A 27,887-nucleotide genomic window follows, 5' to 3' on the forward strand; every position below is an offset into this window, starting at 1 on the left:
GATATTCAACCCTCAATTCGTTTGAGAATAAACTGAATAGTGTTCCTATTATTCGAACGTGTATTCGACGTGCATTCTAGCGCGTAAAACTAAATCTCAAACACAGTATTAGTCACTTCTACGACCTACATCTATCCATACCAAACAAAGAACACAGACACAAACAACAACACCAACAGTACAGAGCAACAGCCAACGATACCAATTAACTTCTCGTGGCATATCAGAGAGAGAAAATTAAGAAACAAAATCCTTCCAAATAGCACCTAAAAAGTCTCTCTCAATATATTTAATATAAAATTATGTCTATATAATTGTATATGAATTATTGTATTTAGGGTTTCCAAATTTTACTGGTGAAGGAAGGTTTGTTGTTTAAATAATATCCTAGTTTAATCGGTCGTTGAGCTCTCACTTTCCGTCTCTCGATTCAGTGTCTTCGTCGTCGTTGTTGGGTTGTTAGTTCATATTGTTGACTACACTTTGAAGCAACCCCTTCCTTCTCTCTCTCTCTCTCTCTCTAATCTTGTCTGTCTAAAACTCCTTCTCTCATGGGTCTTTTGTTTTCTTCTTGGTTAATTCGAGATCAGCAGACTCGATTCCCGCAGAAATTTCAAAGTTGAATTGTGGAATGGACTGTTCTGATTGATTCTGACGTGCTCATGTCAAAAAGTTCAGATTTTTTGTGGTTGGAGGGGAAGAGATTAGGGCTTATGTATCGGATTGTTTTCAGTTTGTGGTTTGGAGTTATGCTTTCCCGGCCTGTATCTGGGCTGAGGCCTCTGAGGGAGAGAGCTCGTTCGTGGGGTGATGAGGTTAGTGTTGAACTCAGTTTATATATGCGCAATTATGGTACAGCTTGTTGTTTTGGTTCCGTTTTTGCTACTTTTCGATCAAGATTATGCAAATGTGACACAACCAAGTGTTTCTGTGTGACGCTGAATTCGAATAAATGGTTTTTGCTTGCTCATGATGTTATTTACTATTTTTACTGTTTTATGCTCTTTAAGGATACCAACAATGAATTTAGGATCCCAAGTGACGTAGTGCTATGACATGTGATAGTCTCGATACCTTTATATACTAAACAATGTAAAATTATTGACTGATTATGTTGTTGATTCTTCTCATTTGTTGTATTCAGAAAAATTTAACTTCAATTTAGTAATTATGTCGATGCCTTTTCAAGGTATGCTATTATGGTTTATTTTGGATTTAAATTTATGTAATATCTACTCAATGAAACTTGATCAGTCTTGTGTTTGTACTAGTTCTATTTTCAGGGATTGTTTGACATGATTCACATCCTATTAGTTTGAAGGGGAAGCTGAGGAATGGTGGGTGGGATCTTAGGTTTGTTAATTCCATAAACATTATGTGGGGCTGGTGATCAATGGATGGAATAACATGTAACAAAAGACAATCGACATGGAGCTGTTAATTAAGTTCATGGTGCCACATTTGGTGGGTGGAGAAGAAAATTTAATCGATTTGTTGTAGTTCTTTAAATAATATCTTAAAGAGCAATGGAAATGTAAGACATATTATCTGCAGTGAGCCTGAATTATGAATTGGAAATGTATTTCTTGATAACTACAAACTGAAGTAACAAAGAGTTTCACTGCAGGGCATTGGTATTGTATCTGCATTGAGATGGGGATAATGGTGTAGGGTAATAAAAATAGGCAGTTTTATAGCAGCAAGCATGGTTTAAATAATACACCAGCCCTCTGTTTGCAACAATCACAATTACATTTCAAAAGAAAACCAAAAGAAGTTTGAAGAGGTTTGGAGCTTAGCAAGGCCTGCATATATATATATTTTTTCCATTAGTTGGTACTCACACACCCATGCCTCCACTAAGGCTTGAACCCCTGACCTCCCTTTGAGAAGTAGGGGCTTGGTACCGCTGGGCCACTGACTCGTTAGTAAGGCCTGCATTTTTATATTCTTAAAATTAAATATCAGAAAGAACCAAGGACCTTTTTTGCCCCGGTAAGGTAAATAATCAAGAACGTAAAACATGAATGAATGGAAGTGGGAGCAAAGGAAGAAAATTGATGCTCATTCCAAGTTGTATATTCCTCGGTAGGTATCTACGAACATTTGGGTACTGCTTTAGTAAGGTCGGGAAATTTTTTCTTTCTGTTTTTCCTTACAAAATTCTTGAAAAGAGTTGATAATCAGCATTTTAATAGGTAAAACACCTTTCGAAACGGAATGCTGGTTTCTTGTAAAATTCTTACTTCACCATTCTTTAGGTCTTTAACAAAAAACTGAAGCAAAATTGAAATTAAGTTTTAACAGCTATCAGTTTCAATATTGCAGTTGTTTTGTAAGAAAGTGATAGAAATCCTTTGTGTGGCAGGTAGCACAACTATTGCCTTTAGATGCCACTCTGGAAGCTATTGCTTCTTGATGCCAATTTGGAACCAATTTTCGGGCTGCCATCAATATTCTCTGGAATGAGCCAAAAAAATAAAAAATAAAAAAATGAAATCGATCTTTTCTCCAAACCAACCTAGGATTGGTAGTAAAGGTCTTACTATCTAGGCTTTGATGGTGACCATTCTTTATCTAATATCTAGTCAACTTCACTGTTCGAATTGTCTGTACCATTTTCTTCAATTTTTGTTGTATACTTGTGATGTTACGCATATGAAATCCATCTGTTACATCAAGGACTGAAGCATCCAGCCGGGCTTCCATTTGCCTGTCCCAGATGAATCTTCCACTTCCACTTCCTATTTGTTTGGTTGAAGCAGATAGCAAACATCTTTTGGCGCCCCTTTTTTCTGAATAGGTAGCACGCACACAACCACTATTGCCCCCATGGGCACTTGAGCCTGAGGAGATACCACTTGAGCTAAAGCTTTGGTGGTCATCATTTAGCATTTGTTCTTTCTCTCCAATTTTCATTTCCCCCTTCCTGGTTTTATGGACTGATTAGATTAAGTACCATTGTGTCCAGCCTTCATTGTCCATCCACTAAATAAAAAAAAAAAACCAATACCCTTGTTTCAAGAATTTGCTCAGTTATTAATATGCAACCCTTTTCAACATTGGGTTTTATTGCTTTGCATATATATATGGGCATTTTTTGTTTTTAGACATTGAGTTTATCCACTGGAAAGGTATTTGTTTGGCACTATCTTGGCTGAAATGTGTCTTCAAATTGCGGTTAGCGGTTAACTTTGACTAATTTCAGTTTATATTTCATTGTGTTTGCTTCTTGCAGTGGCTGTTCATCAAGAAAGATGAGAATGAGTTGGGTCCTTTTTCTGCTTGGAACATAACAGGGACCTATAGAGGTTTGTACCTTATCTAGTTGCAGGTTTGATCAACTAATTGCTGAAGTCAAATAGGAAGAATCCTTTTATTAGTTCTAAATTTCATAATGCAATCGATTCTTCTTTAATTGCATTCTGTGTTCTCCATTGTTGCAGACACACACACATAACTACATATTTTTGGTTATTGGATTCGAATGCGTGTGATGTCTATAGGTCAGTTTGACATGTATGACACAAACATGTTAATACTTGCCATAGTAATACATAAAAGAACACTTAGATTAGATTTGGATGTTGGCGAGCAGGGATTTTATTGCTGACAATGATGATTTTCCATTAAAAAAAAAAAAAAAAATGGTCCTTATCCATGGCTGATTTACTCTTATCAATCTTATACTTTTTTAAGAACTTGAAGTTTCACTTGGATTTGTGTCTAGCTTGAGGTAGGTGCTTTCTTCGTGAAGTGGGCGACCACTGGCTTGGGATCCCATATTCTTATTAAATTTGGATGCGGAAATAAGAAATGCAAATAGGAAAAGGGAAGAGAGAAAGATGGAATCACATGCATATACATGGTTCGGCACCAAGGCCTACATCCATGGACAAAGAGCCACTAAGGACTACATTTCTATTATTCAGATCTGTATATTGCTTGAGTACAAAGAGCCTATATATAGGCATGGTAAAGATAAGAATATATGGAAGGTGTACATTAGTCAAATGAGGCACCGTTAGTGGAGGATTTTGCTCCACTGTTATATAGAAATATTTATAGTTGGGAAATTTACCGGATCACCGTGATTGGTGGAGGATTTTGCTCCATGATTATATAGAAATATTTATATATTTCAACAATTCCCTTTATGGGGGAGGGTGAGAATGTTGACCCGGGTATGGATATCACTGATCAGCCCCCTTTCCTGGCCACTAAAGCATTACCTCGACTCTGGCATAATACATAAAGGAACACTTAGATTGGATGTGGTTGTTGGCGAGCAGGGATTTTATTGCTGACAATAATGATTTTCCATTAAAAAAAAAAAAACAATTTGGTCCTTGTCCATTTCTGATTTACTCTTATCAATCACATAATTTTTTCAGAACTCGAGTTTCGCTTGGATTTGGTGTCTGGCTTGAGGTTGAAGCTAGCTTTTCTTTTCATGAACAACTTATCTAGGCTTGTTTGCTTAGTGTCTGGAATTCAGTGGCATCTAGCTGAGGCAATTGGAGTAAAGTGCTGGTGGAATGGTGGGAAACTAACACTTTACTAAGCTATAGGTGTTGTTTAACAATGAACTTTATATTTGGAAAAGAAGGAACTTCTTTATCTGGAAATCCTGATAAAAGATCATATAGAGGAGGGATATAATTATGATCTAATACTAGAATCTACTTTTCTGTTGTTGATGAAGTTTGTAATTTATGTCTGTACATATTCTCTTAAATTGACTAATATACCATCACAGAATTTGTCTTTTGCCATTAATATAATAAACAAGGAAAAAGGTTCAGATTGGGTTATTTTGCTTAACCGTTAAAATGTGAGAAGATATGGACGAAATTGTAAGAATTAGATGGTTGGATATTTTTTTTTTGGGGGTAAATAACACAGCATAGTTGGAAAATGGAAAAGAAGGGAAAATTAGGGAGAAGGCAGAAACTTGTGTTGATGCATCGGGGATGTAAATTGATTATTGCTGAAAGATTACAGAATTGGTGGTCTCTTTTCATTATAAATCAATAATTGCACTGATGAAGTCCAGTTTGAGGGTAATGTTAGAGAAAAAGGAATAGCAAAATTATTTTTGGTTACAACAATAAAGACATGATAATATTGTAGTTTTACTGAAGTCATAAAACAGATTCGTGTAATTAATTATCAAATGGTTGGGGTAAGTTTCTGTTGCGATTAGTATCTTGTTCATTGCAACTGAATGTCTTCTTAACTTCTTGCAAATCACTTATCCATCTGCTGAGTTGTATTTTTATTTATTTATACACAGAGCCTCCATCCATTGTTAACCTTGCCTTATTTTTTCATGTATGTGAAGTTTACTTGTACTCTACATCAATTTATACAACACACCTGAGATAAGATGTCTCCATTGACTAGAATAATATGGATGCATTCAAACAATTTTATTCAACCCAACCTACAATGGACCAAGTTGATGCATCAAAGCTCTAGTTGTGACCCAACCTGCCATGGGCTTTGGTCGAATGCCTCCAACAGATGGTATGGTGTTCCAATGTCTAACATGAACTTATTCAGAGGAAGCTAATTGAATCAAATTGGGGCCCAAAATGCTCTATGCTGACTCCCAGTGAAGGAAGCTTTTGTCGTAGATTTGGATTTTTTTTTTTAATTTTTATTTTTTATCAGAGTCCCATAATCCCATTCTGATCCTTCAATTTCAATAAAACACATTTCACATGTGGGTCTTCATCATGATGTAACGTTTTATTCAGATCTGTTGATGATAATGATAGGGACTCTGCATCTGTGACATTTTCATGATTTGTAGTTTTACTGTACCTTCTCTTCCACATCCCTCCTAGCATGTACTGCTATCCCTTTTTCATAATATTAAATTATCTTCTATGATATTCATCTACCCATACAAAGAACACAAACACCAACAGTAAAAATTTCTCCAATGAATTACAGACCTCCAGAACCTGATCCAATAGGGGCAAGGCGGGGCAGGTTACTCAATTAGCCATTTTCACCCCATTTTTTTTGCGGGATGCCACTATCATGATCTAATATCTCCATATAATGAATACTCTAGTGAGATTCAGTGAAATTGCTTGTGTCATCTCACACCATTTGATTGATGTGATTAGTTATGTATGAAGGTTTGTGTTGGGTTCTATGAGATTTTATTGCATTTCTCTCTCTGCGGGAATTCTATTTTTGGGTGATATTTAATGACTAACTTTTAGTTCTTTTGTAGTTGTGATGTCCAATGTATTGGGACTGCATTTGAATGAACAACAAAACAATTGCTTAGGAATAGGGACTGCCAATGCGTATTGAGTTGCTGAATTCATCCAATGTACACTGACATGAACTTATCAATAATTGCTTTGCATTAGAGATTTTCACTCGTTCAATATATTGTTTAAATATCTTCACAATTTTACATAAATATGACAAAAAAACAAAATGTACAGTATAGTTTATTGACTTGCTCTGCAGTAAGAATATATGCACATCATTATCACTTGCTGAAAAGTTTCCACTTTTACTATAATATATTCATTTACCTTTTCTTTTCTTGATCTGATTATATACTTATTTGGGCACGAGGATGCAGGATCTTGGAGGTTCCTTGATTCTACAAATAGCTCTTCCAGGTTTCCAGATTTTAAGAAATCCAATGGCAATTCAGTCCTTGAATTAGTTAGTACGCCAACAAAAATAACTGGTGTACATTATGTTCAGGTAAGATGATCGTTCTACTAGTAAATTTTGATTATATAAGAATAGAGGAAATTAAACCTTCAAGTATAGCATATTTTTTCTGTGTCCTTTTGTAGCAACAAATTGTATTTGGTGAACTAGAAGTCTCTGTCACATATAGAATAGTTTTACCGAAGAACAGATCTTATTTCTATAATGGGGAAGTTTTAAGATTTTTCTGCTTTTAATAAAGTATTTCCCTTAAGAAGCTTGGACACAGAAATGGGATACGAACATGGATACATCAACACGTCAAATTTTAAAAAAGTAGGACATGGACACGGTGTGGACACGGCTAATATAAATATAAATTTACATTTATATATCTATCGAGTACTAAAACAATTAGAGAACTTTAATTAATTTGTAATTTCTATACTAAAGTGTCATAAGTTATTCGAATATAAAAAATAATTTATGTAGTATATGATATTACTCCCCTATCTTGTCATTATAGTTATGTTTTTGGTCATTGCATACTGTGATATATTTAATTCAATTTTTTAAAGAAAAAGAGGCTGGACACTGATATGTATGTTGTTTCCAGGGCCATGTGTTTGTTTTATATTAAACGAAGAGTGTAGGATGTGTTAGTCAATTGTTTGGAATGTGTTGACCAAGTGTCCGTGATGTGTCGGCTAAGTGTCCGAAATATAAAAAATTTGGGTGAAATACCCTGACCTCCCCCTGAGGTTTGTCCAAATTTCTCCTAGATAAAACTACTGTCAAAATAGCCCCTAACCTCCCTTGAGATTTGGTGTGTGGTAACTGTGGTCACAGATACTGTGGATTTTAATAATATGCTTCCACTTCCCACTAATCGCAAGCATATACATGACCCGGGAGGAACTTTTATTTTTATTTTTTATTATTATTTTTTTTAATGGTAAATATGCTTGCATTTATGCGTACCATGTGATCTTGTTTTCTAGTAGAAGTCGGGAGATGCTTTGTTCACATTGAATTAAAGGGTGAAAATGCTAATAAATGTTTTGGAGTTCCAAACTATGGAGTTGGTCACTGTCTGTTCCTGATGTTGAAACCACCAGTATTAATGTTTGTGTATATTTCTATATCCACATTATAGAACATGTATGATTCATGGGGTGTACATGTGATAAGAGTTGGTCAAAGTCCAAAAATCATTGGCAACCAGTGCTCCGACATGCTATATTTTCAGCAAAGCAACTTTTTTGCACTCTTTCCTTGGATATCTTAAACTTTGTTTATGTTGATCTTTTATGGTGTGAATTGTTACTTCTGAAAATAAAATATTGTTTCATTTATATTGTGTACAACAGGGGGTAATTATTTTCCAGGATGTGTTTGACAATGAACATGGAGTTGGTGGTGCTCAAATCAAGGTGGAAGGTGTATATATCTGGCCTTTCAGGCAACTTCGAATGGTGGCCAACAGGTAGATTTCCTGTATTTGGTTTCTTTTGGCTGTACGTCTGTAAGTTTCTTCAATTGTATATACCCTAATGGTGCTCTCTATCCTCTTGGTGTTTCCATGTTAAATTTGTGTTTCCATAGGATGTGATCTTTTTCCTATATGGTAGATCTTTTTTGTGCTTTAGATTTAGATAATGAAGGTTATGTTTCCAATGTTGGTTTAAGTTGTACATTTTATTCCAAGTATATTGCATTCAGAGAATTTTTATTGTCATGATAATCGTTGTTAATTTAATGGCATGTTTTGATATTGCCACTACCACTCATCTATTGATTATCATTGCCGGTTCTCATTTTATAGGATGTCTTCATATAATACTTATCAAAAAGAAGAAGAAGATGTCTTCATATAATAGAAGAGATCTGTTATGATCTGTGACTATCATTGTCGTTTTAATAATGTATATGGACTAATTCATGGTGCTACTGAATATAGGTGAGGTTTAGTTGTATGGTCTCATTCTTGCATTTGAACCCTGGTTCAAAGCATCAGTAGTGCTGCATGTAGCAGCCCATTGAAATTAGGCGAGCTATTGTGGGATATGTTGGTTTGCTGGATTACATATTAGCTTTGTTGAAAGGACTAGAAGGGCATGAGGATTGAAGAATGGCTCAGCTGATATTTGTATGAAAATATATAATCTGACTTTAGAACTAACAAGTAAAAAATGCCATAATAATCTACCAATGTGCTTAAAGTATATCAATATACACTGAACACCTAGGGGCTGTGATGAGGGTTCATTTTATAAAAATGCTAGAAAAAGAGGCAAAAATTCATTAAAACACGAAGGATACCCAAAGAAACACACTATGGAACTTGTTTAATTCTGACACTTATTAAGTAATCTTCTTTCTGTATCTTATCTTAAAAAAAAAAAAAAAAAAAAAAAAGAAATCTTATTTCTATGTTTGAGCTGTTGGACACTCAAATTGAACCTATGTATGGAAGTAAACTTGTAGTAAGATGTTGTACCGATTTATATTAGTAAACTTTGTGGCAAGATGTAGAGACGGTGTGTATGGAAGTAAACTTGTAGTAAGAAATTGTACCGATTTATACTAGTAAACTTGTGGCAAGATGTAGAGACAGTGTAAGACTATGGATAGTTTATAGGTCAATTAATCTTTTTTGTAAACATGTTTGCCTGCTAATATATGGATATTTCTCACCATAAATGTCCCATTCTTGATTTCTTTCCCTGTCATGAGCTGCAGGTAATTTCCAATCTCAGTCTTGATGTCGCTTATGAATTTGTTGGTTGATGTTACTATGAGATGCAAGAATTCTTCTTTTGATAGATAAGCTCTGCATAATCTGCTGTAGTTTGCTTGGTTCTATGTTTGAAGTTTTCTAGTAATATGTATACATTGTAGTTGCTAAATATGCCACATAATCTGAATATAACACTCCAAAAAGGAAAAGATAATACTTAAAATGAAAAAATTGGTAAAAAAGAGGGGAAAAGTTCCCCTTGTGTTTACACAAATTAGGCTAATACATTTATTCACTATTTTTCTCCAGCTGATCCATCATAGATGCTATATTGAGAGTTGTGTCTTAACTGGAAATGGCCTTTGGGCTGTCTGATGTTCGATCAAGTGAAACTTTTTTGTTAAATGATTTGAACCAATGAAATTTATCTATATTTATAACTATTAATTTTGCAGTGGAAAAGAGGGAGAGTTCAGCCAGGAAGAAGAATACATATTATCCAATCCATATCACTTGGTAACCATTATCAATCATCTTGATTAATTGTTCTTGATGACGATTCTGTGGAAACTATTATTTTTAGATAACCTCCTGTTCTTTCTTTTGTGCAATACATTTTACTGTGGCTTGGTTTTATATGTCATATAGTTGCCCCTTATATATGCTAGGATTAGTAGAATGATAGTAGAAAAACTGGTAACATGCCCTACCAACGATGTGCCGGATTTGATGTAGGACCCATGAGAATGATGGCATTGAAATTTAGGGAAATTAATATTTCTCAAAAATATTAGGATTTGAGATTTTAAATGATGTTACCATCAAAATTTGAATCACTTAAGGTTTAACTAGTGAAGCCCGAATCATTTTCTTCTTGGTTCAGCCTTTTTAAGGCAACTTTGGTCAGGATACTGTGGAGAAGAGATTTGAGAGGAGACTTGGTGAGTGGAAGATGTCGTACTTGTTGAAGGGAGGAATTTTCTTTTACGAATATAAACTTGACGTTATTGATCCGCTTTATGTTCATTTCAAAATTTCAGCTTCTGCTATGGAGAGGCTTGAGAAGATTCAAAGGGATTTTGTGCGGAGGCACCGGGGGCAAGTTCAAGTTTACCTGGTGGCTGGGATGCAGTTAATGCCCTTAACCACGTCTGGGTTTCAGGAATTTTAGGCAATGAAGCCAAGCTTCTTAGGGTCTTTGCTGGGGATATGGCTGTGGAGCTCCCTTCTGTGAAAGAAACTCTGGCATGATTTCCTAGGAAGTGATAGCTTGTGGAGAAGGTGGTGGAAGAGAAATACAGGGTGAACTTAGGTGATGGATACAAAGAGGCGTCCAGTTTCGTAGATTTGGCCTTCTGAAAGAAATTAAAAGTGGGAAGGAGATCCCCAATCATATTGGTTTAGCGATGGAAGACAGCTGTAGGGTGAGATTTTGGTATAACTTGGATGGGGGCGCTATTGATATCTGTATACTCAATAAATTTTGCATTGGTTGAATCGAAAGCCGGTAATCAAATTATGTCAGGCTTACTGAGGACGGTCTAGTGTTGGAGCCCCTTTTCCTTGGAGCATTTCAGGACTAGGAGTTGGAAGTCGATGTTTGCTTTCTTCGAGTTATGGTAGGCGTCTTCTAGTTGTGCGGAGAGGATGGACTCCTTGCATTGGGAACACAACAAAAACGGTTATAGGATGCTTTCTGATAGCCATAGGCTAGGGTTTCCCTGTAAGGAAGGATATTGATGGATTAAAGTGTTTTCCCAAACTGTTGTTCTTTGCATCATCAGCTGCTTGGGATGTGATTTTAACATTGGAACTTCTGGGATGCAAGATGAATATGCTTCTGAACTAGATCTGCTTAGGAAGGTTATGGAGATTATTAATCGTCCTTTTCTCCATTTCTCGAAGGCTCAAAAGCGGTGCAGGTTATTCACTCTTTTTGAAGTTCACTGAGTCAGGCCATGGTCTCTTGCAGACCCTGTTGTTGTCTTAAGAGGTTGTGCTACTGAAAGGATCTGATTGTTCGAGTGCCTCTATGTATCATGTGGTGTTTTTCAGAACAGATAATAGCTGCGGTTTTGATGTTGGTAGATATGCTTGTTCAGAGGTTAAAGCAACTCCTATTAATTTTTTACAGGTTTTGATGATTAGGAAGTTTTCAGATTCTTTACATGGTTTTATAGACTTTATAGGGGATTTGAGTTGTTTAGAGGGAGCCTAGTTTTCTTGGTCTTGTATACTCCACATTAGGGCTGCAAATGAACCGAGCCGTTCATGAACAGCTCGGGCTCGGCTCGTTAAAAGTTCGGGTTGGGCTCGTTTGTTTAGTAAACGAGCCGAGCTCGAGCTCAATTTTTAGACTCATTTAGTAAACGAGCCAAGCTCGAGCTCAATTTTCAGGATCGTTTAGTAAACGAGCCGAGCTTGAGCTCAATTTTTAGGATCGTTTAGTAAACGAGCCGAGCTTAAACAATGTTAAGCTTGGCTCGTGAGCTCGTTAGCAGGCTCGTTTACATAAATATAAATTATTATATTTTTAAAACTATCCCATGTATATAATTCTAGGCCCAAATTCATAAAACTATATTTTCATTAGCCCATTTAGTATTTGGCCATTTAGAAGCCCATCTAATTAAGTAGCCCACTAACTAATCATAGATTCATCTCAGCCGTTTGGTTGTAACTTATCATTCTTTAAGGGTTAAGAAACCCTAAAAGTAGCCGCAAAATGTTGCAATGTCTTCTCCAATCCAATTGGGGGCAACAAAAATCCAGTCAGTGCAACATCCTTCTACTCCTCAGGCGGTTGTCTTATACTCCTAAGGCGACATCAGGTTAGGTCTATCTCTTCCCCCCCCCCTCTTGTTTAATATTATTCATAAATCTGATAAATCAAACATTGATTAACTTGAAGCTACTGAAGGAGATTTTGAAGAAAGGAGAAGATGAGTGTTTAACATGTGAATTGATAGTGACATTTTCCTGTTTCAAAATGGTTCTCCTCGATCCATTTGATAGGTAAGTGATATATATATATACAAACACACATCTCAACATACGAGCCCGAGCTGAGCTTTGCTCGGGCTCGTAAAAAATTTATTGAACTGAGCTTGAGCCTTGCTAGGCTAAGCTCGGCCGAGAGCAGCCTAAAGCTCGACTCGGCTCGGCTCATTTGCATCCCTACTCCACATGTTCTTTGGTTGCACTTCCTTTGGCGCCTTTTATTTAACATGCTGTTCAAGTGAGAAATGTTGCATGGGATTAGTGTTAGAAGGTTTCCATGTATCTAAAGCCTGTAAGTTGGTCTCTTGGTGAAACAACCGAGATATAACTTTGGGGATGGATTAATATTATTTAGTTTATAAGAGCTTTGAGCTCTCTCTCTCCCATTTGATTTTTTTTTTATAAGTAAAATTATAATTAAAGGTGCTCAAGAGGGGAGCGCTCCTAAAGAACAAAAGACGCTTGCGATGACGCAATAATTTCAAACTATCTACAAAATCCAAAAACAGATCCATAGATATAGAATTCTGCCCATTAACCCCCCCGGAAAAAAAAAAGGAAAAAGAAAAAAGAGAAGACACTATATTGAATTTGAGAGACCAAATAGGGGACTCCTTGCCCTCAAAAGGATCTCCTATTCCTCTCGTGTCACAAACCCACCATGAACAAAAGGGAGTGGCTCTCCACTGTACACCATTTCCAAGCCTTCAACATATCCACCGTGGATTCCGAAACAACCCAACACACCCCAAAAACAACCAAGAACATAGACCAAACATGTGGCGACCTATGTGGGCGGGTGCGAGGCAATGGCTGGCTACCACACTGGGCGAGTTACAGGTGCACAATCCCACATCGTCTGGGTGCGGAAAAGGTAAGCGTTATATGTAGATTCAACACCCTTCTATGAAAAAATGCGTTTTAAAGCCATGATGGTTGTGAACTCATCATAACTCCAAAGTTAAGCGCGCTTACTCTGGAGTAGTACCAGGATAGGGCGATCTCCCCGGAAGTCTGTGGTCCAGGGGAGCCAAAAGCGGACAATATTGTATCTGGATAGGGTGAGGGTTGTTACAAATGGTATCAGAGCCTGACCAGCTGGAACTGTGGCCAACGGGGATGTTGGGCCCCAAAGGGGGGTGATTGTGGTGACTTATGTGGGGGTGTGTGCATGGGCAGGTTTGAGGCACAAGCATGCTACCACACTGGGTGAGCTATATGTGTACAATCTCACATCGCCTGGGTATGGAAAAGGCAAGTGTTATATGTAGATTCAACACCTTTTTATGACACAACACGTTTTAAAGCCGTGATGGCCGTGAACCCATCAAAACTCCAAAATTAAGCATGCTTACTTTGGAGTAGTACCAGGATGGGTGACTTCTTGGGAAGTCTCTAGTCCGAGGGATCCAAAAACGGACAATATTGTATTTGGGTAGTGTGAGGGTTGTTACAAAACATCCCTTGCCATAGGGCAATGCAGCAAAAGATGGTTCATAGATTCTCCTAACTTCTTGCACATGCAGTACCAATTCACCACGATTTGATGTCTCCTTCTGAGGTTGTCGAGAGTGAGGATGCTTCCAAGGACAACATTCTAAGCATACTTGTTAAATGCTCAACGCGCACAAAAGTGCAAATGCCTCCTGGAGCCTGAGGCGCAAGGCGAGGCGCACGCCCGACTGAAGCTAGGCGCACGTTGAAAAAAAAAAAAAAAAAACCACCCAATAAAGTATTTTTGGGTAAGTGATTTAACAACTAAACATTCTTTCAATAATAGAACCTAATTATAAGAAAAAAATATAACAGTACATGAGTAATTATTTCATTTTAACAATTTCATTTTAACAAAATTATTTCATTTTAACAATACATGAGCTATTTACAATTTGAGATTGTCTTCTATAATTTAGAGTACACTTAACTAATTATTTCATTTTAACAAAATTAGATAAAAATGCATTTCCTCAAACCAATAACATGTTAGAATGGAACAAATACAGGCTACAGCTGTTCACACAAATAAAACAGGATCACACAAATATATAAAAAAATAGTGAGAGCAATACATTGTACTAATCTAATCCAAGCAGGAAAATATAAAGTACCTTACACAAATAAATAAAAAAATAAAAAGAAGAAGAAAACTCGAGAAAAATAAAATAAAATAATAAAATAAAATAAATAAAAAAATAAAAAGAAGAAGAAAAATAAAAATAAAAATAAAAATAAATCTGCCAGACTCCACTCTCGAGAGAGCCGAGACTCGAGAGAAGAAGAAGAAGAAAAGAAGAAAAAAAAAATCTGAGACCGATCCGGCTGATTCGAGAAGAGGAGGAGAGAAGAAGAAGAAAAGAAGGAGAGAAGGAGAACTTACCTGCAGGCTAACGCAGATCCGAGAGTCCGAATGCCTTCACTGCCTCTGTCGAGTTTGTCTTCTTTCCTTTGCTTTTTGCTTCTCTTTTTTTTTTTTGTTTTTTATGTTGTAACTTGTAGGCTTTCTATTATATTAACTAATAAAATAATAGAATAGAAATAATAATAATATTTTATACACAAACAATAAACAAACAAAACCCAAAATAACAAAAAGAAGTAAAAAAACAACATTTTCAAGTAGGCGCGCCTTTAGCGTGCTGTAGCCTGGCGCCTTGGTGGAAAAGGCGCACGCCTTTAGCGTGCCTGTAGCCTGGCGCCTTGGTGGAAAAGGCGCACGCCTTACTTAAGACAGTCGCCTTAAGTGTACTCAAGGCGACAACACGCCTCAGGCGCGCGCCTCCGGTGCCTTTAACAACTATGATTCTAAGTGACGAAAGCCACCTAAAACGGGGCTCTAGTCCTACAAATAGCTTTCCAAGGGAAGGTGTGGCTTGGAGACTCCATAAGCTTAGGTAAAACAACCTAACCTCAAACACCCCTACTGAGGTGCCCGGCTACACCATCTCGTCCATACCCATGCCCTCCACCACCTGCCTATAGATCAAACCAAGGAAATCTGTGACCTCCAAAAGCTCCCACTCATTGAACTCTACAAAACTGCACGTCTCAAGTCACCCTCCCACTATTTAGCCAAAGCAAAGTCCCCGCACCAATGGTCCTCCCCAAAACTGACATGTCTCCCACTCCGAACTCTGAACCAGATCCGTTTGGAGAACTCATCCTATCCATTCCGGATGAATTTCCAAGAACCCATACCTGCTGGTGATCTCACCTCCCTAGAATGCCGCCCTCCATTTTTTTCCCATAATGGTATCCATATGATTTAGAGGCTTGGGATACTTATTTTGGGCCTTTTGAAATCTTCATCTTCCCCTGTTTTTGCCGATTTATCATAAACATCATTGGCATGAGATAAATAAATTTGGTATTGGCGCCAAATCCAAAAGGTGGATGTGCTTGTAAGACATTCTTTTGTCTCATTGCTAGTAAAGCTTTGGGGCTGTGGATATATATTTTGCGATGCTACCTTGCAAGATCGGACATTCTTTTGTGCTACCTTGGGTTTGTAACTAACGAGAAAAATGAAAATGTTAGGATTGTAAATGGCTAGCTCTTGGCAATCCCAACTATGCCTTTTATTTTGAGGAAAAGGTCTAGATATCCCTCTGGGCTCTCTTTTCTAAGATCAGTAATTGAGAAAGGATTGGAGTATTGAATAGTGTAAGGCATCTATTGGTGCCTAATAATGGTTAAAGAAGTTTTGAATGTTGAAATGACTAGTAGTTTTTTATAAAACCTTCGGCATGCCCATCTAGATTTAAAAACTCAAGAATAGGAATGTTTCCCACTATTATGTTCTCAAATTTTAGAATGGTATTAACTTATCAAAAAAAAAAAAAAAAAAAAATTTAGAATGGTATTGGTGCTAAGACGCATGTTAGGGGTCTAGCTAGTTAAATGATATGCAAGGATGAAAAATTGGGAACCATGTATCTTTTTGTTTGACAAGTAAAGATATAATAGAAATCGTTTAAAAGGGGAATGCATCCCAAGAACAACATAGAGGCTGCAAGGGAACCATATATCTGAAAATATATCCTTGATCCAATCATATTTACCTATATGTCCATCTCAACTATAAAATGGTGTGCGCGCACTACTATACTTGGTGAAAGTCCAAAAGGTCCATGTACACAACTAAGTATTTGGGGAATATAGTTCTGTTGAAGTTGGGTTTGGAGAGGAATTCTAAATCTGGCTTTGGAACATGGGCCCAGGTTTATTGTCTGGAGTACTTTGTTCACGATCAGTTTGTATGTTGCTAAACCCATTGTAGTCCATTGAAATGTACTTGCATTAGGAAATGGAGGGTCATTGTTTAAATAAATGTTTATGATCTCTTAAAATTTCTTTATATTGAAGATCTCTGATACAAATTTTTTGCATGTGTTCATTCTTTCTAGCTTGGAGTCTTCTCATCCCAGGTTTTCCAGGAATCTCCTCGAGAGAAGATTTGGAAGAGGAAACACTGTAAATTTGTTTACTACATTTTGATTATTTGGCATTGACTTTGTTTGCTTTTACTTTTTATTGACTATTAATTTTTATTGCAGCACCTATTTATGAAATGGAGAAACATTGTAATATTGAAATTGCAGCACAAATTTCACACGTCTCATCCGCTCAAAATGGTACTTGAGTTATACAAGTGTATGGTTTTTTTTCTTTTTCTTTCGGTTGTATGCTTACAAGCATATCCAGGATTTTTCGTCTTTGTTTCCATGTGAAATCATTTCTGATGCACACTGCTAATGATACTAACTGTTGCACCATTTGGGAACAGTTACATTATATGATATAATTCTTAGGTTCTTGATACCTGGAGAAGCAATTACAACCTAATAATCTGCCATTCTGTTTTACATGGAATTGGTATCGTTGATAGTTTGGATATCTCTCTAGATGTCAAATCTATCTAATTACCAAAAATGTATGCATGCAGTTTCTAATTACAACCTAAGTTGGGTGTATGCATAAAGTTTCTATCGTAGCTTTGTTTTTGATGTAGTATGCCTATGCATAATAAACCATGGACACATGATACAGTTACGTCATAATATGGACAGATGAATGTTGAAAAATTCTAAAAAGATGATGTGGATACGAAAGATGTATTGAAAAAAAAGGTACTTTGATGATTGATGAACAATCATTATGTTGATACGAAGAGCATACTGAAAAAAAAAGTACTTCAATGATTGATGAACAATCATCTTGTGTAAATTTGTTTAATATTTTAGCTTTCCAGTGCTCGTTTCTCTGTGCTTGTGAATGGAGCTCCGTTGGGTTTTTTCTCTAGCTCGAGGGGGTTGAGGCAGGGAGATCCGCTATCCCCTTTTTTGTTCCTCTTTGTAATGGAAGCCCTCAGCAGGTTGATGAGGAGAGCTGTGGAGCTGGGTTTTTTGAGGGGTTTCCGGGTGGGCAGGGATGTTGCCAGTCAGTTGGAGATTTCGCACCTGATGTTTGCAGATGATACTTTGGTTCTGTGTGATGCAGATGTGTCTTAGCTTAGATATCTGAAATGTGTAATGATTTGATTCCGAGTGGTGTCCGGCCTTAAGGTGAATGTTGGAAAGAGTGTTTTGGTTTCAGTTGGTGAGGTCCCTGACATTGGGATGCTTGTGAGCATTCTTGGTTGCCGTACAGGCTCTTTTCCCATTTTCTATCTAGGGTTGCCCCTGGGTGCTCCTTCGAGATGCGTGGGGGTTTGGGATCCAGTCGTGGATAGGTTTGAGAGGCGGTTGGCAGGGTGGAAGAAGCAGTATCTTTCTAAAGGGGGGCGGGTGACTCTGATTAAGAGTACCCTTTCTTGTCTTCCCACCTATTTTATCTCCCTTTTCCAGATTCCCTCCTCGGTGGCGGAGAGGATTGAGCGTTTGCAGCGCAATTTTTTGTGGGGAGGGAGAGGGGAGGATTTCAAGTTTCACCTGGTCCGTTGGGAGCATGTTTGTAGGCCGATTCGGAATGGAGGGTTGGGGCTTAGAAGATTGGTGCCTTTCAATAAAGCTCTCCTTGGGATGGGATGTTTTTTCGGCTCATATTAGATTCAAACTCCGTGATGGTCGTTGCATTCGGTTTTGGGAAGATCTCTGGTGTGGGGATCAGCCTCTTTCTCGTACATTTCCTAGGTTATTTAGTATTGCTGTTGATAAACACACCTACGTAGTTGATTGTTATCGGCTTGATATGGGATGTGCATTTTCGGCGCTCTTTTCAGGATTGGGAGATGGACGAGGTATGTGTTTTTCTAGATCTTCTGTATCGGCAGGAGGGCGTTGGTAGAGGTAACGATGTTTTAATTTGGGCTCCTTCTTCCCATGGTCGTTTCGAAGTTAGATCCTTGTTCTTATGCTTGTCAAATTTTGTAAATCGAGATTTCCCGTGGAAAACTATTTGGCGATCTATGGCTCCAACTAGGGTGGCTTTCTTTGTTTGAACTGCTGTGTGGGGAAAGATTCTGACAATTGATAATTTGAGAAAAAGAGGCAATTGTATCGTTAATCGTTGTTGTCTATGCAAGGATGATGAGGAGTCCGTTGATCACCTCCTTTTGCATTGCCCTGTGGCGAATGACTGTTGGAATCTTATTGTTGGGTTGTTTGGTATGTGTTGGGTTATGCCACGATCTACTAAGGAGTTAATTCATGTCTGGAGAGGTTGTCGAGTGAGGAGATAGTCGCAATTTATGGAGAATTGTACCACATTGTGTATGGTGGTGCATCTGGAAGGAGAGAAATAGTAGAATGTTCGAAGGGAAAGAGTCGTCCACGGCAATGATCAAACTTTACATTCTTTGTTTTCTCTTCAATTATGTGAAGATGAGCTTTTGTTCTTCTTCTGATGATTTAATTACTTTCTTGGATTCTTTGGTACCTTAGTCCCGGCTCCACTTTTGTAATTGGGATGCGTTCCCCTTTTGAACGCTTTTATTTATGTTATTTCTTACTTATCAAAAAAAAAAAAAAAAAAAAATAAATAAATAAAGCTCTCCTTGGGAAATGGTTATGGAGGTTTGGGGTGGAGAGGCATTGGCTTTGGAGGAGGGTCGTGGTGAGCAGATTTGGGGAGAGTAGAGGAGGGTGGTGCTCTCTTGAGGTGCCTGGTCCTAGGGGTGTGGGGGTTTAGAAGTTTATTCGACAGGGCCAGGTTGATTTTTCCAATCATGTTCGGTTTCGTCTCAAGGATGGTAGGCAGATTAGTTTTTGGGAGGATATCTGGTGTGGGGACATCCCTCTTGCTCTTGCTTTCCCTCGACTGTTCAGGATTGCTTTGGATAGGCAGGCCAGGGTGATCAACTGTTATCATCTTGATAATGGGAGATTGGTTTGGGATGTTCGATTCAGGTGTCTGTTTTAGGACTGGGAAGTTGGCGGTACCATTCGTCTTCTGAAGGTTTTGTATCAGCAGGGTGTTATGGTCGAAGATTCTGATATTTGGATTTGGGCTCCCAATGCTCAGGGCCGCTTTAATGTGCGGTCTTTCTTCAGGTGTCTCACTCAAGAGCCTGCAGGTCCTTTCCCGTGGAGGGCAGTTTGGCGTTCTAAGGCTCCTCTTAAGGTGGCCTTCTTTGCTTGGACTTCTGTTTTGGGAAAGATTTTGATTCAGGATAATTTGAGAAGAAGGAATCAGGTGGTGGTTAATCGGTGTTTTACGTGCTGTCGGAATGAAGAGTCAGTGGACCATCTTCTTTTGCATTGTCCTGTGGCCAAGGATTGTTGGGATTTGATGCTTGGCCTGTTTGGTTTTCTTTGGGTTATGCTTGGCTCTGCTAGAGGTTTGATTGAGGCTTGGAAAGGCTGTTCTGTGGGGGCTCACATTCGAGAGGCTTGGAGGGCCACGCCTCTCTGTATTTGGTGGTGCATTTGGCTTGAGAGAAACAGGAGATACTTTGAGGGAAAAGAGTCTCCTATTTCTGTTATGAAATTCTCCATTGTTTTCACTCTTTTTTGTTGGGTTTCGGGTAGCGATTATAGATCTTTTGAGGGCATTGTTGATTTTTTGGCCTCTTTGAAGGCTTAGTGGTTTTTGCTTCTTGTTGTTCCTTTGGGATGCGCTCCCCTTTTGAGCGCTTTTTTATACAATTCTTACTTATCAAAAAAAAAAAATTTTAGCTTTCCAATTTACTACGTATTATACAAAATAATGTGAGAAAACTGGAATTATATTTACATGGAGCAAGACTTGGTACCATAATCAACCCAATTACCCATATTATTTCTCATCATTCTCTTCAAAATAATTGTCAAATGACATTGTCATATATGTTATTACAATTGTACCTTAATTCTATATACAAACGGCAGCAAGACATCCAAGGAATGTTCCATGTTTCAAGAATATGCAAGCAGCATACATTATTTCTTTGCATATAAATACTGTAATGTCCAAACTTGCATAAATCTAGATCGGTTACATTTGAGGAATATTTGAGTTTTATTGCTATCCAACGCTGAAATAGCTCCTTCATGGACGTATCTATGCTAAGCAGATGAATTGTGAAGCATAATGTGTTACGGGCCTTTTGTATCCTTTCTATTGCACATAGTAAAACTCTTTTTAACTTTGATTCTTTGATTTGTGACAATGTTCTAGAACATTTAATTCATCTTAGGTTGCTACTTACCTTTCTTGTAGATGGAGATCGTGATCGTTATCATATAGAAGGATTAATGGAAAGTCCTTCAGTGGATGAGGATGGAGATTGCTTTTCACCCATGCTAGTCAATGCTACTTCTGTCAACATTGAGGTTTACTACAACAAGGCAGTTAACTACACCTTGATGGTCACTTTTGTATCCTTCACTCAGTGTTCCTTCATTAAGTGTTAATCTTATGACATGATCACATTGTTATCAACTGCTTTTGGGTTGTTTCCTTGTTAATTTTTAGCCTTTTGAATTGATCACATTGTTATCAACTGCTATTGGGTGGATTCCTTGACAGATGACTCAGGTTTCTTTCCTTCAAGTTCTTCTATTAATTCGGCAAATGGAACACAGCAACACTCAGTCTGTAATATTTTCTGTCTTGATGTTTCTTGATACTTAGTTTTTGTGACAACGTTGTTCTCAGTTTGCATAGATTGCATGTGTATATGCGTTTGCACACACGTGTTTGCTTGTGTGCCTGTGTATATTGTACTTCGTCAACATTTTTGCTGCATTTTGATTTTGTTAAAGCAAAATGAATGATGTATTTGATATCCTTCTGTTAGGGGGCCGCCAAAGTTTCAATTTTAATGATTGGGCAACAGGCTATCATGGATGCTTATCTTTGCCTTTTACATCTGACTGCAGGGATACTAGTTGGTAAGTTCTCCAAAAAAGTCAGGTTAAGGTTTTTTGCATTTACCTGGGCTGTTTACAACCTCCCAGAGAAGTTCCTTTGTTTATATATGACTCAATCATGCCTTCAATAAAGTTGTTACCACTATTAATCTAAAATAACTTTTCTATCCAAATCTTGGAATGGATGGGAAGGGTTGGGTTACATGGACATGCGATGGTACTTTGCCACCTTATTACTTTTTACATACTGTTATTACAAACACAAACTATTTCTTTTGGAATTACTGTTGGAGAATTTTGAATGCTTAATACTATCTTGCTAATCAACCAGAAGTTTGTGATGAATGTTTCAACAAAAACATCTGCTTAGAATGAGTATTCCCTTTCTTCCTCAACCAACCAAAAAAAAAAAAAAAAAAAGAGTTTTCATTCTGCTTACTTGCAATCTGATATGTAGACTACTAAAAACAATATGTCCCAACAAAAACACAATTGCATAATGGTACTCCTTTTGAAATTAAGATGTTGGAAGCTTGGAACGTAGCAAATATGCGGATGTACTTTTTGCAATTGGCGTAGTCCACGTGCTACTTTTTTATGCTGTATGTGCCGACTACTTTTTTATGCTGTATTAAAACCTTGAGTTTCAAATGCTGGCCAGAAAGTGATGGCCTTTCCCTAACAAATATAAAAAACTACTTGCAAGAGGAGTAATATAGAAATATATTTATTCTAGTTCGAGCTAAATGTTTGTCTGTGTAAATTTTTCAGCAAAAATACACTATTTTATGTTGTCATCCATTAAAGCGTACATTTTCTTGCCAAATTATTATCCTTCTCTTTTTTTAGTATTTTTGCATGTAATTTATACATGTATGCACATGTAACATAGGCTGGAATGGCGTACTCTGGAAATTTTTGTTGTCCTATTTAGACATGTATTATCATTTATACATGTCAGTCACATATTAGCTTGACCACATTTGTATAGCATGTGAGCCTTCTTTGGTGTTACAATTTTTGACATCCTGCATTTTTTGCGAGAGCAATTATTATTTCAGTTTTCCTTTAAAATAACTTGCATGCAAGGGTTTTTGCGGGCCATGTGTTTCATTGGTATTACTTTTCCTATAGTGTGCCTCAATTATGCAGTTGTTTCTGTATAAGATACTTCTTGCATCTGCATCACACATTGACATTTCCTCTTTTTCAATATGAACTTAGTTTCCTTTTGTTTGATCCTTGCTCATTATTAATTAATTCTTGATCTATAAAGTGAGAACTTTTTGTTGTTTGTTTGAATACAGAATCCCTATTTAATGCTTTTGCAACTGCTGCCTTTTTCAAGTTCGTAGTCTTCTCAATATTTGAGATGAGATATCTTCTCGCCATATGGAAGGCCAGTAGACCTATGAATAATGGGGAGGGCTGGGAAGCAATGAGGCGTGAGCTGTCAGTTCTTTACAGCCGTTTCTGTGAGTATACTCTACTGAAAGTAAAGTTCTGTGAGCCGTGTCTGGATATCCATGTCAGAGAGTTTCTTGGAGACTTTTGATATAATATATTTATTGTATCACAAATACACTTGCTCTTGCTTAAAATTATTTATTTCATGGAAACATAACATATTTCAAACCTTTTTCTTTTATCCTGTGCCTGGTAATATAATTGATAGAAAATATCATGAACACTCAAATGTCCTGTGTTAATGATTACTCACACCACTAATTTTAATGTTTCCTTCTTGTTTCATACATCAATGTAACATTCTACACCTTTTTGAATTGAGTTTTGGGTTTGAAATTGTTATCGGATTGGGTCATAGTAGAGGAGAGAAATTTCCATCGGTATTAGATGTAGAGGGGTTAATATTTATGGCAGGTTGAAACTCTGTTCCCCCTTTAGTTGGCATCCAAATGACTAGAATCTGGATGATATGAAATGATACATCAACAATAGTGTTCAGAGTTATAAAAATGCTTACATTAATTTATGTACGCCACAACATATTAGATCTGCGAGCAATCCTTTTTATTGGTATCAAGTGAACTACTCTCAACCGAGAGTTTTGAGCTTGCGAATGTTGGGAAGAATTTCTCTAGGTTCCTCTATCTTGGTTTAGTTGTAGTTAAATTTCATTATATTTATTGCTGACACAACATATTCTGGATATGTGAAGGCTGCCTTGGAAAGATGAAACTGCATTTGTTCCAACATTCTTTTCATCATATGTAATTCCGATTCCTCAGAGTACATGATGTCATGAACAAAGAACTTACAGCTATTGTACCAAGCAAGAATGGTCAACTTGACGACTTCTCAAAAGGCATCATAGAATCAGTTAAATATTGATGGGGAGTTGATAATATATCTCTTCAATATTGATATTAATAGAGGTCTTTCACCGCTAGTTTCAAAAAATTTCAAGTGAACAATAAACTTTCTAATGCATATGATGTGTGCATTTCTGTAAGCCAAGCAGTGTGATTGGTGATGCTTTGCTTTATGTGCAAAATGTTACTTTTTAAAAAATTTATCTATGGATACGTATAATTGATTTTTAAACATCTCTCACACTCAGCCAGGACTACTTCATTCTCATCATCAGCATCCTCCTCCTTACTTTGGTCTGTGGAGGTTCATGTAGTGCCATGAAAAGACAAATGCTCTCTTCCTCCGAGGCAGTTTCTTTTACCTCTTCTGATCCTGAATTTCATCCTGAGATAAAACCCCCCTTTTCAAATCTGTTCTTGTTGCTGTGCACATCAGGTCTTCTGTGAGTTTGTCCTTTAGAGTTGTTTGGACAATTCGTACAAAATGTCCCGACTTTCCACACCCAAAGCAAGTCTGTCCTTGAGGCTGTCCTCTCTTTATGTTTGTAAAAGTAAAGATATTGGTGTGTCCTTGCTTATCCATGTCCTATTTTTTTTTAAGAATCTGTCTTATTGTCATATCTGTATCATATTGTATCCGCACCATGTCTGATATGCTTCATAGCTTTTGCCAGAGATCATCTTTTTTACGGTTGTCCAGGAACGATTCCTATTCGTTATTGCGTAAGATTCATTCCTATCTGACTCTGTAATTTTATGAACATGCTCCATACTCAATTCAACACAGTGTTTTTCCAACTTCTTGGGGATAAAAATGCTCTGCATTTGTATTATTTCCTTTTGGTTCCTTGGACTACAATCGCATGATAATTATTTTTCATTTAAATTGTTTGAAACCTGCTAATCAAGTTTTGGGTTAATCAATCCGCATAATTTTCCAGGGCTCAATTCTTTCAGGCTATTACCTTTTTTTTTCTTTTTCTTTTTTCTTTTCTCAGTTTCCATCTCAACCCTGATTATATATATTTTTGACAATTATAATATGATTATCTTGTGTATATGACGTTACGTAATATTATTTGATATGGAAACCTTTCTATGGAATATTTATGTGAAATTATTTACATAATTTGCAGATGGGATCCTTTTAGGTGGTATTTTGGTCATGTATGAGTTCCATAAATTTCTGCGGCCTATTCTTCTCCTTATGCACTCCTTTTGGATACCTCAAATAATTACTAATGTTGTTCGTGACTCAAGAAAACCATTGCATCCTCATTATATCTTAGGCGTGACCATCACTCGGCTTGCGATTCCTTTGTATGTCTTTGGCTGCCCTCAAAACTTCATGCGTATTGAGCCTGACAAGAATTGGTGTATCTGTTTGGGTGTATTCATGGGATTCCAAGCATCGATTCTTCTTCTACAGCACTATCTTGGATCTCGGTGTTTCATTCCCCGTCAGGTTTGATGCAACTCGATGATTTTCATTCTACAATAAATTTTGTTTTTCTGGTAAATTCTAACTGATAACCAACCCACCCGTGTGCAAACAGGCACACACACTCCCATCTCGTTACTGCATTAATAAGGTTCTACTGAAAATTTGTATGTGGAGCTTTACATGAACCTTTAAACTAGGGTGCAGTATACGGTCTGTTGGAGCACAAAGGGCAATCATCTCTTGCAATTACTTATAAACTTTCTGTTTCGTTCTTAACATTTTGAATGAATATCTAGCACCAACACCTACCATGTACACATTATACAAGCGTGACGTATGTCGTAATATACTACTGCAAACTAACATTATATGCACAACCATGTGTTGTGAACTTGCAGCATATGTGTTCCATTACAAAATTATGTCCTAAGAGAAAAACAAATGATTTTCTCGTAATCACCCTTGAGTGTTGTTTGGTTCAGACTTGGTGAGGTTATAGAGAAGACAGTGCAAAGAAATAATTTTCCCTTGTTTGGTAAAGACGGAAATAGGGAGGAAAAGAAGATGAGAGGAAAAGTAAGGGAGACATTATTAATTTTACTACTTGTTTTCCTTTTCTTATTTCTTCTTCCTGTTTTTTCAGAAATTTGTAGTTTGTCATCGTATTTGATTAGAAGAGACAACATGAAAGGAGATTATTTCCTTTTTCCTTTCCCTCGTTAATCAAAAAAACAAAATGGAGTCTTGTTGGAATTTAATTGGAATGGGACATGAGTGAAATTGAAATCTGTGACTATCACACAGCCGTTAATAGTAATGGAGTCTGAATGAGGATTTAGATCTGCAATTTTCCATGTTCATGTGCCCTGTCACTTGATTTATCTTTATGGAACTTGACTCAACAAATCCTAGACCCAAACTTGAACAAATGACTTGAGCTGTTTATGAACAAGTTGGTTCAGTTCTCTTGTTGGCTCGTTCAGTTTACAAACAATTTGAGCTCAACTCCTGCCTCAAAATTCATTGAATTAGCTCACTGAACCCAAACAGGCCAAGCCCTGGCTTTACAAGGGTCATGAAAAGACTAGTAAAGATATCCAGGGGAAAAAAAAACAAGAAAGACTAGTAACAATCTGTGGTTTTACTTGTAGTTTATGGTCATTAATTTTGATATGGTGATGCAGATTCTGCCTGATAAATATAGCTATTACAGACGGTTTGATCAGGATACGAACCATGCCACTGACTGTGTCATATGCATGACTGCCATCGATCTCACTCAACGATCTAATGATTGCATGGTACTCCATACTTATTTTTAGTTTATTCGAAGATATGCTCTCTTTTAACTTCTGATTCAATCTAACGGGTAAATTCTCTGTAGGTGACTCCATGTGATCATTTCTTTCATTCTGGTTGCTTACAAAGATGGATGGATATAAAGATGGAATGCCCAACTTGTCGGCGTCCACTTCCACCGGCCTAAGGAGATCATGTAACTTGGTCTTCAAACTACTATGGATCAACTGACATTGCCCAGCCCATTAATTGTGGTAATATGGGTTTAAAATTAAAGCTATTTTGAATTTTCAGGCATTGACAACTGTTCATTTTCTTAATTGATTATTGTAACTTCTAGAAAATATGGATTTTTTTTTTTTTTTTTTCTGTTGCCATTTATTACATGATTTTCAAAATATGACCACCGGGAAATCCAAAAATCAATGTGTAAGAGTTTCAATTTCTTTTTATTACATTCTCAGATTGCAGCATATGCTTCTCTAATTTTAATTCAAAATTACTCATAATTTTTAATGATTTCAGTCTCATGCTTGCTTTAAATGGATTCTACTGATTCATTTGAATATTCATAATTATGGTTTTTATCTTGCTATGTGATTTTGCTGTAATGAATATTTGCATATGGCACTCAGCTTATGGGGGTCTTTACATTTTATTTCAGGTAGGGAAAGAACCAAGATTATTCCGTATCACATCTAGAATGAGATTTAACAGAAGCAGTTCATACCAGTTACAGAAACAGTTTGCAGCAGGCACAACTCACATATTGTTTGTATAAATGTATATTTCCCTTGTGTAATGTTTTGATGAGAAGTAATATTTTCTCCTTTATTTTATTTTGTTTCCAACTGCATTTATTTGTCCTTCCAAAAGTGGGTTAATTCAGATAAATGCATGTCATGGTGGGAAACCAAAAACAGTGATTTTGAAGCTGCAACTCAATGTAGATTCATGATTTTCTCGCATCATTACATGGACCTATGTCCCTGTGTATAAATTTGTCAAATTTTAGAATAAAGAAAGTGCAATACAATGCGCGCATTAATGCTTTCTCCACTTCGCTCTCTTCTCATGTTTTCTCAAATGCATAC

The 27,887-nt window shown here is 37.0% G+C and overlaps 1 protein-coding gene across 1 annotated transcript; it reads left to right on the forward strand.

Annotated features, from left to right (window-relative positions):
• The first annotated feature begins 150 nt into the window (after positions 1-150).
• On the forward strand, positions 151-27,852 carry LOC132308906 (transmembrane E3 ubiquitin-protein ligase FLY2). The gene is made up of 15 exons (XM_059807195.1): positions 151-815; positions 3,239-3,311; positions 6,614-6,741; positions 8,061-8,176; positions 9,886-9,946; positions 16,834-16,900; positions 16,984-17,061; positions 21,065-21,222; positions 21,383-21,442; positions 21,645-21,738; positions 23,025-23,192; positions 25,187-25,515; positions 26,679-26,795; positions 26,879-27,047; positions 27,458-27,852. Exons 1-14 carry the CDS (start codon positions 663-665, stop codon positions 26,978-26,980), a joined length of 1,704 nt encoding a protein of 567 aa, XP_059663178.1. The 5' UTR covers positions 151-662; the 3' UTR covers positions 26,981-27,047; positions 27,458-27,852.
• The last annotated feature ends 35 nt before the right edge of the window (positions 27,853-27,887 follow it).

This window comes from Cornus florida, unplaced genomic scaffold, assembly GCF_030987335.1.
Source record: "Cornus florida cultivar Cherokee Brave unplaced genomic scaffold, ASM3098733v1 CherokeeBrave_3.0.0_Hap2_Chr05, whole genome shotgun sequence".
Classification (NCBI taxonomy): domain Eukaryota; kingdom Viridiplantae; phylum Streptophyta; class Magnoliopsida; order Cornales; family Cornaceae; genus Cornus; species Cornus florida.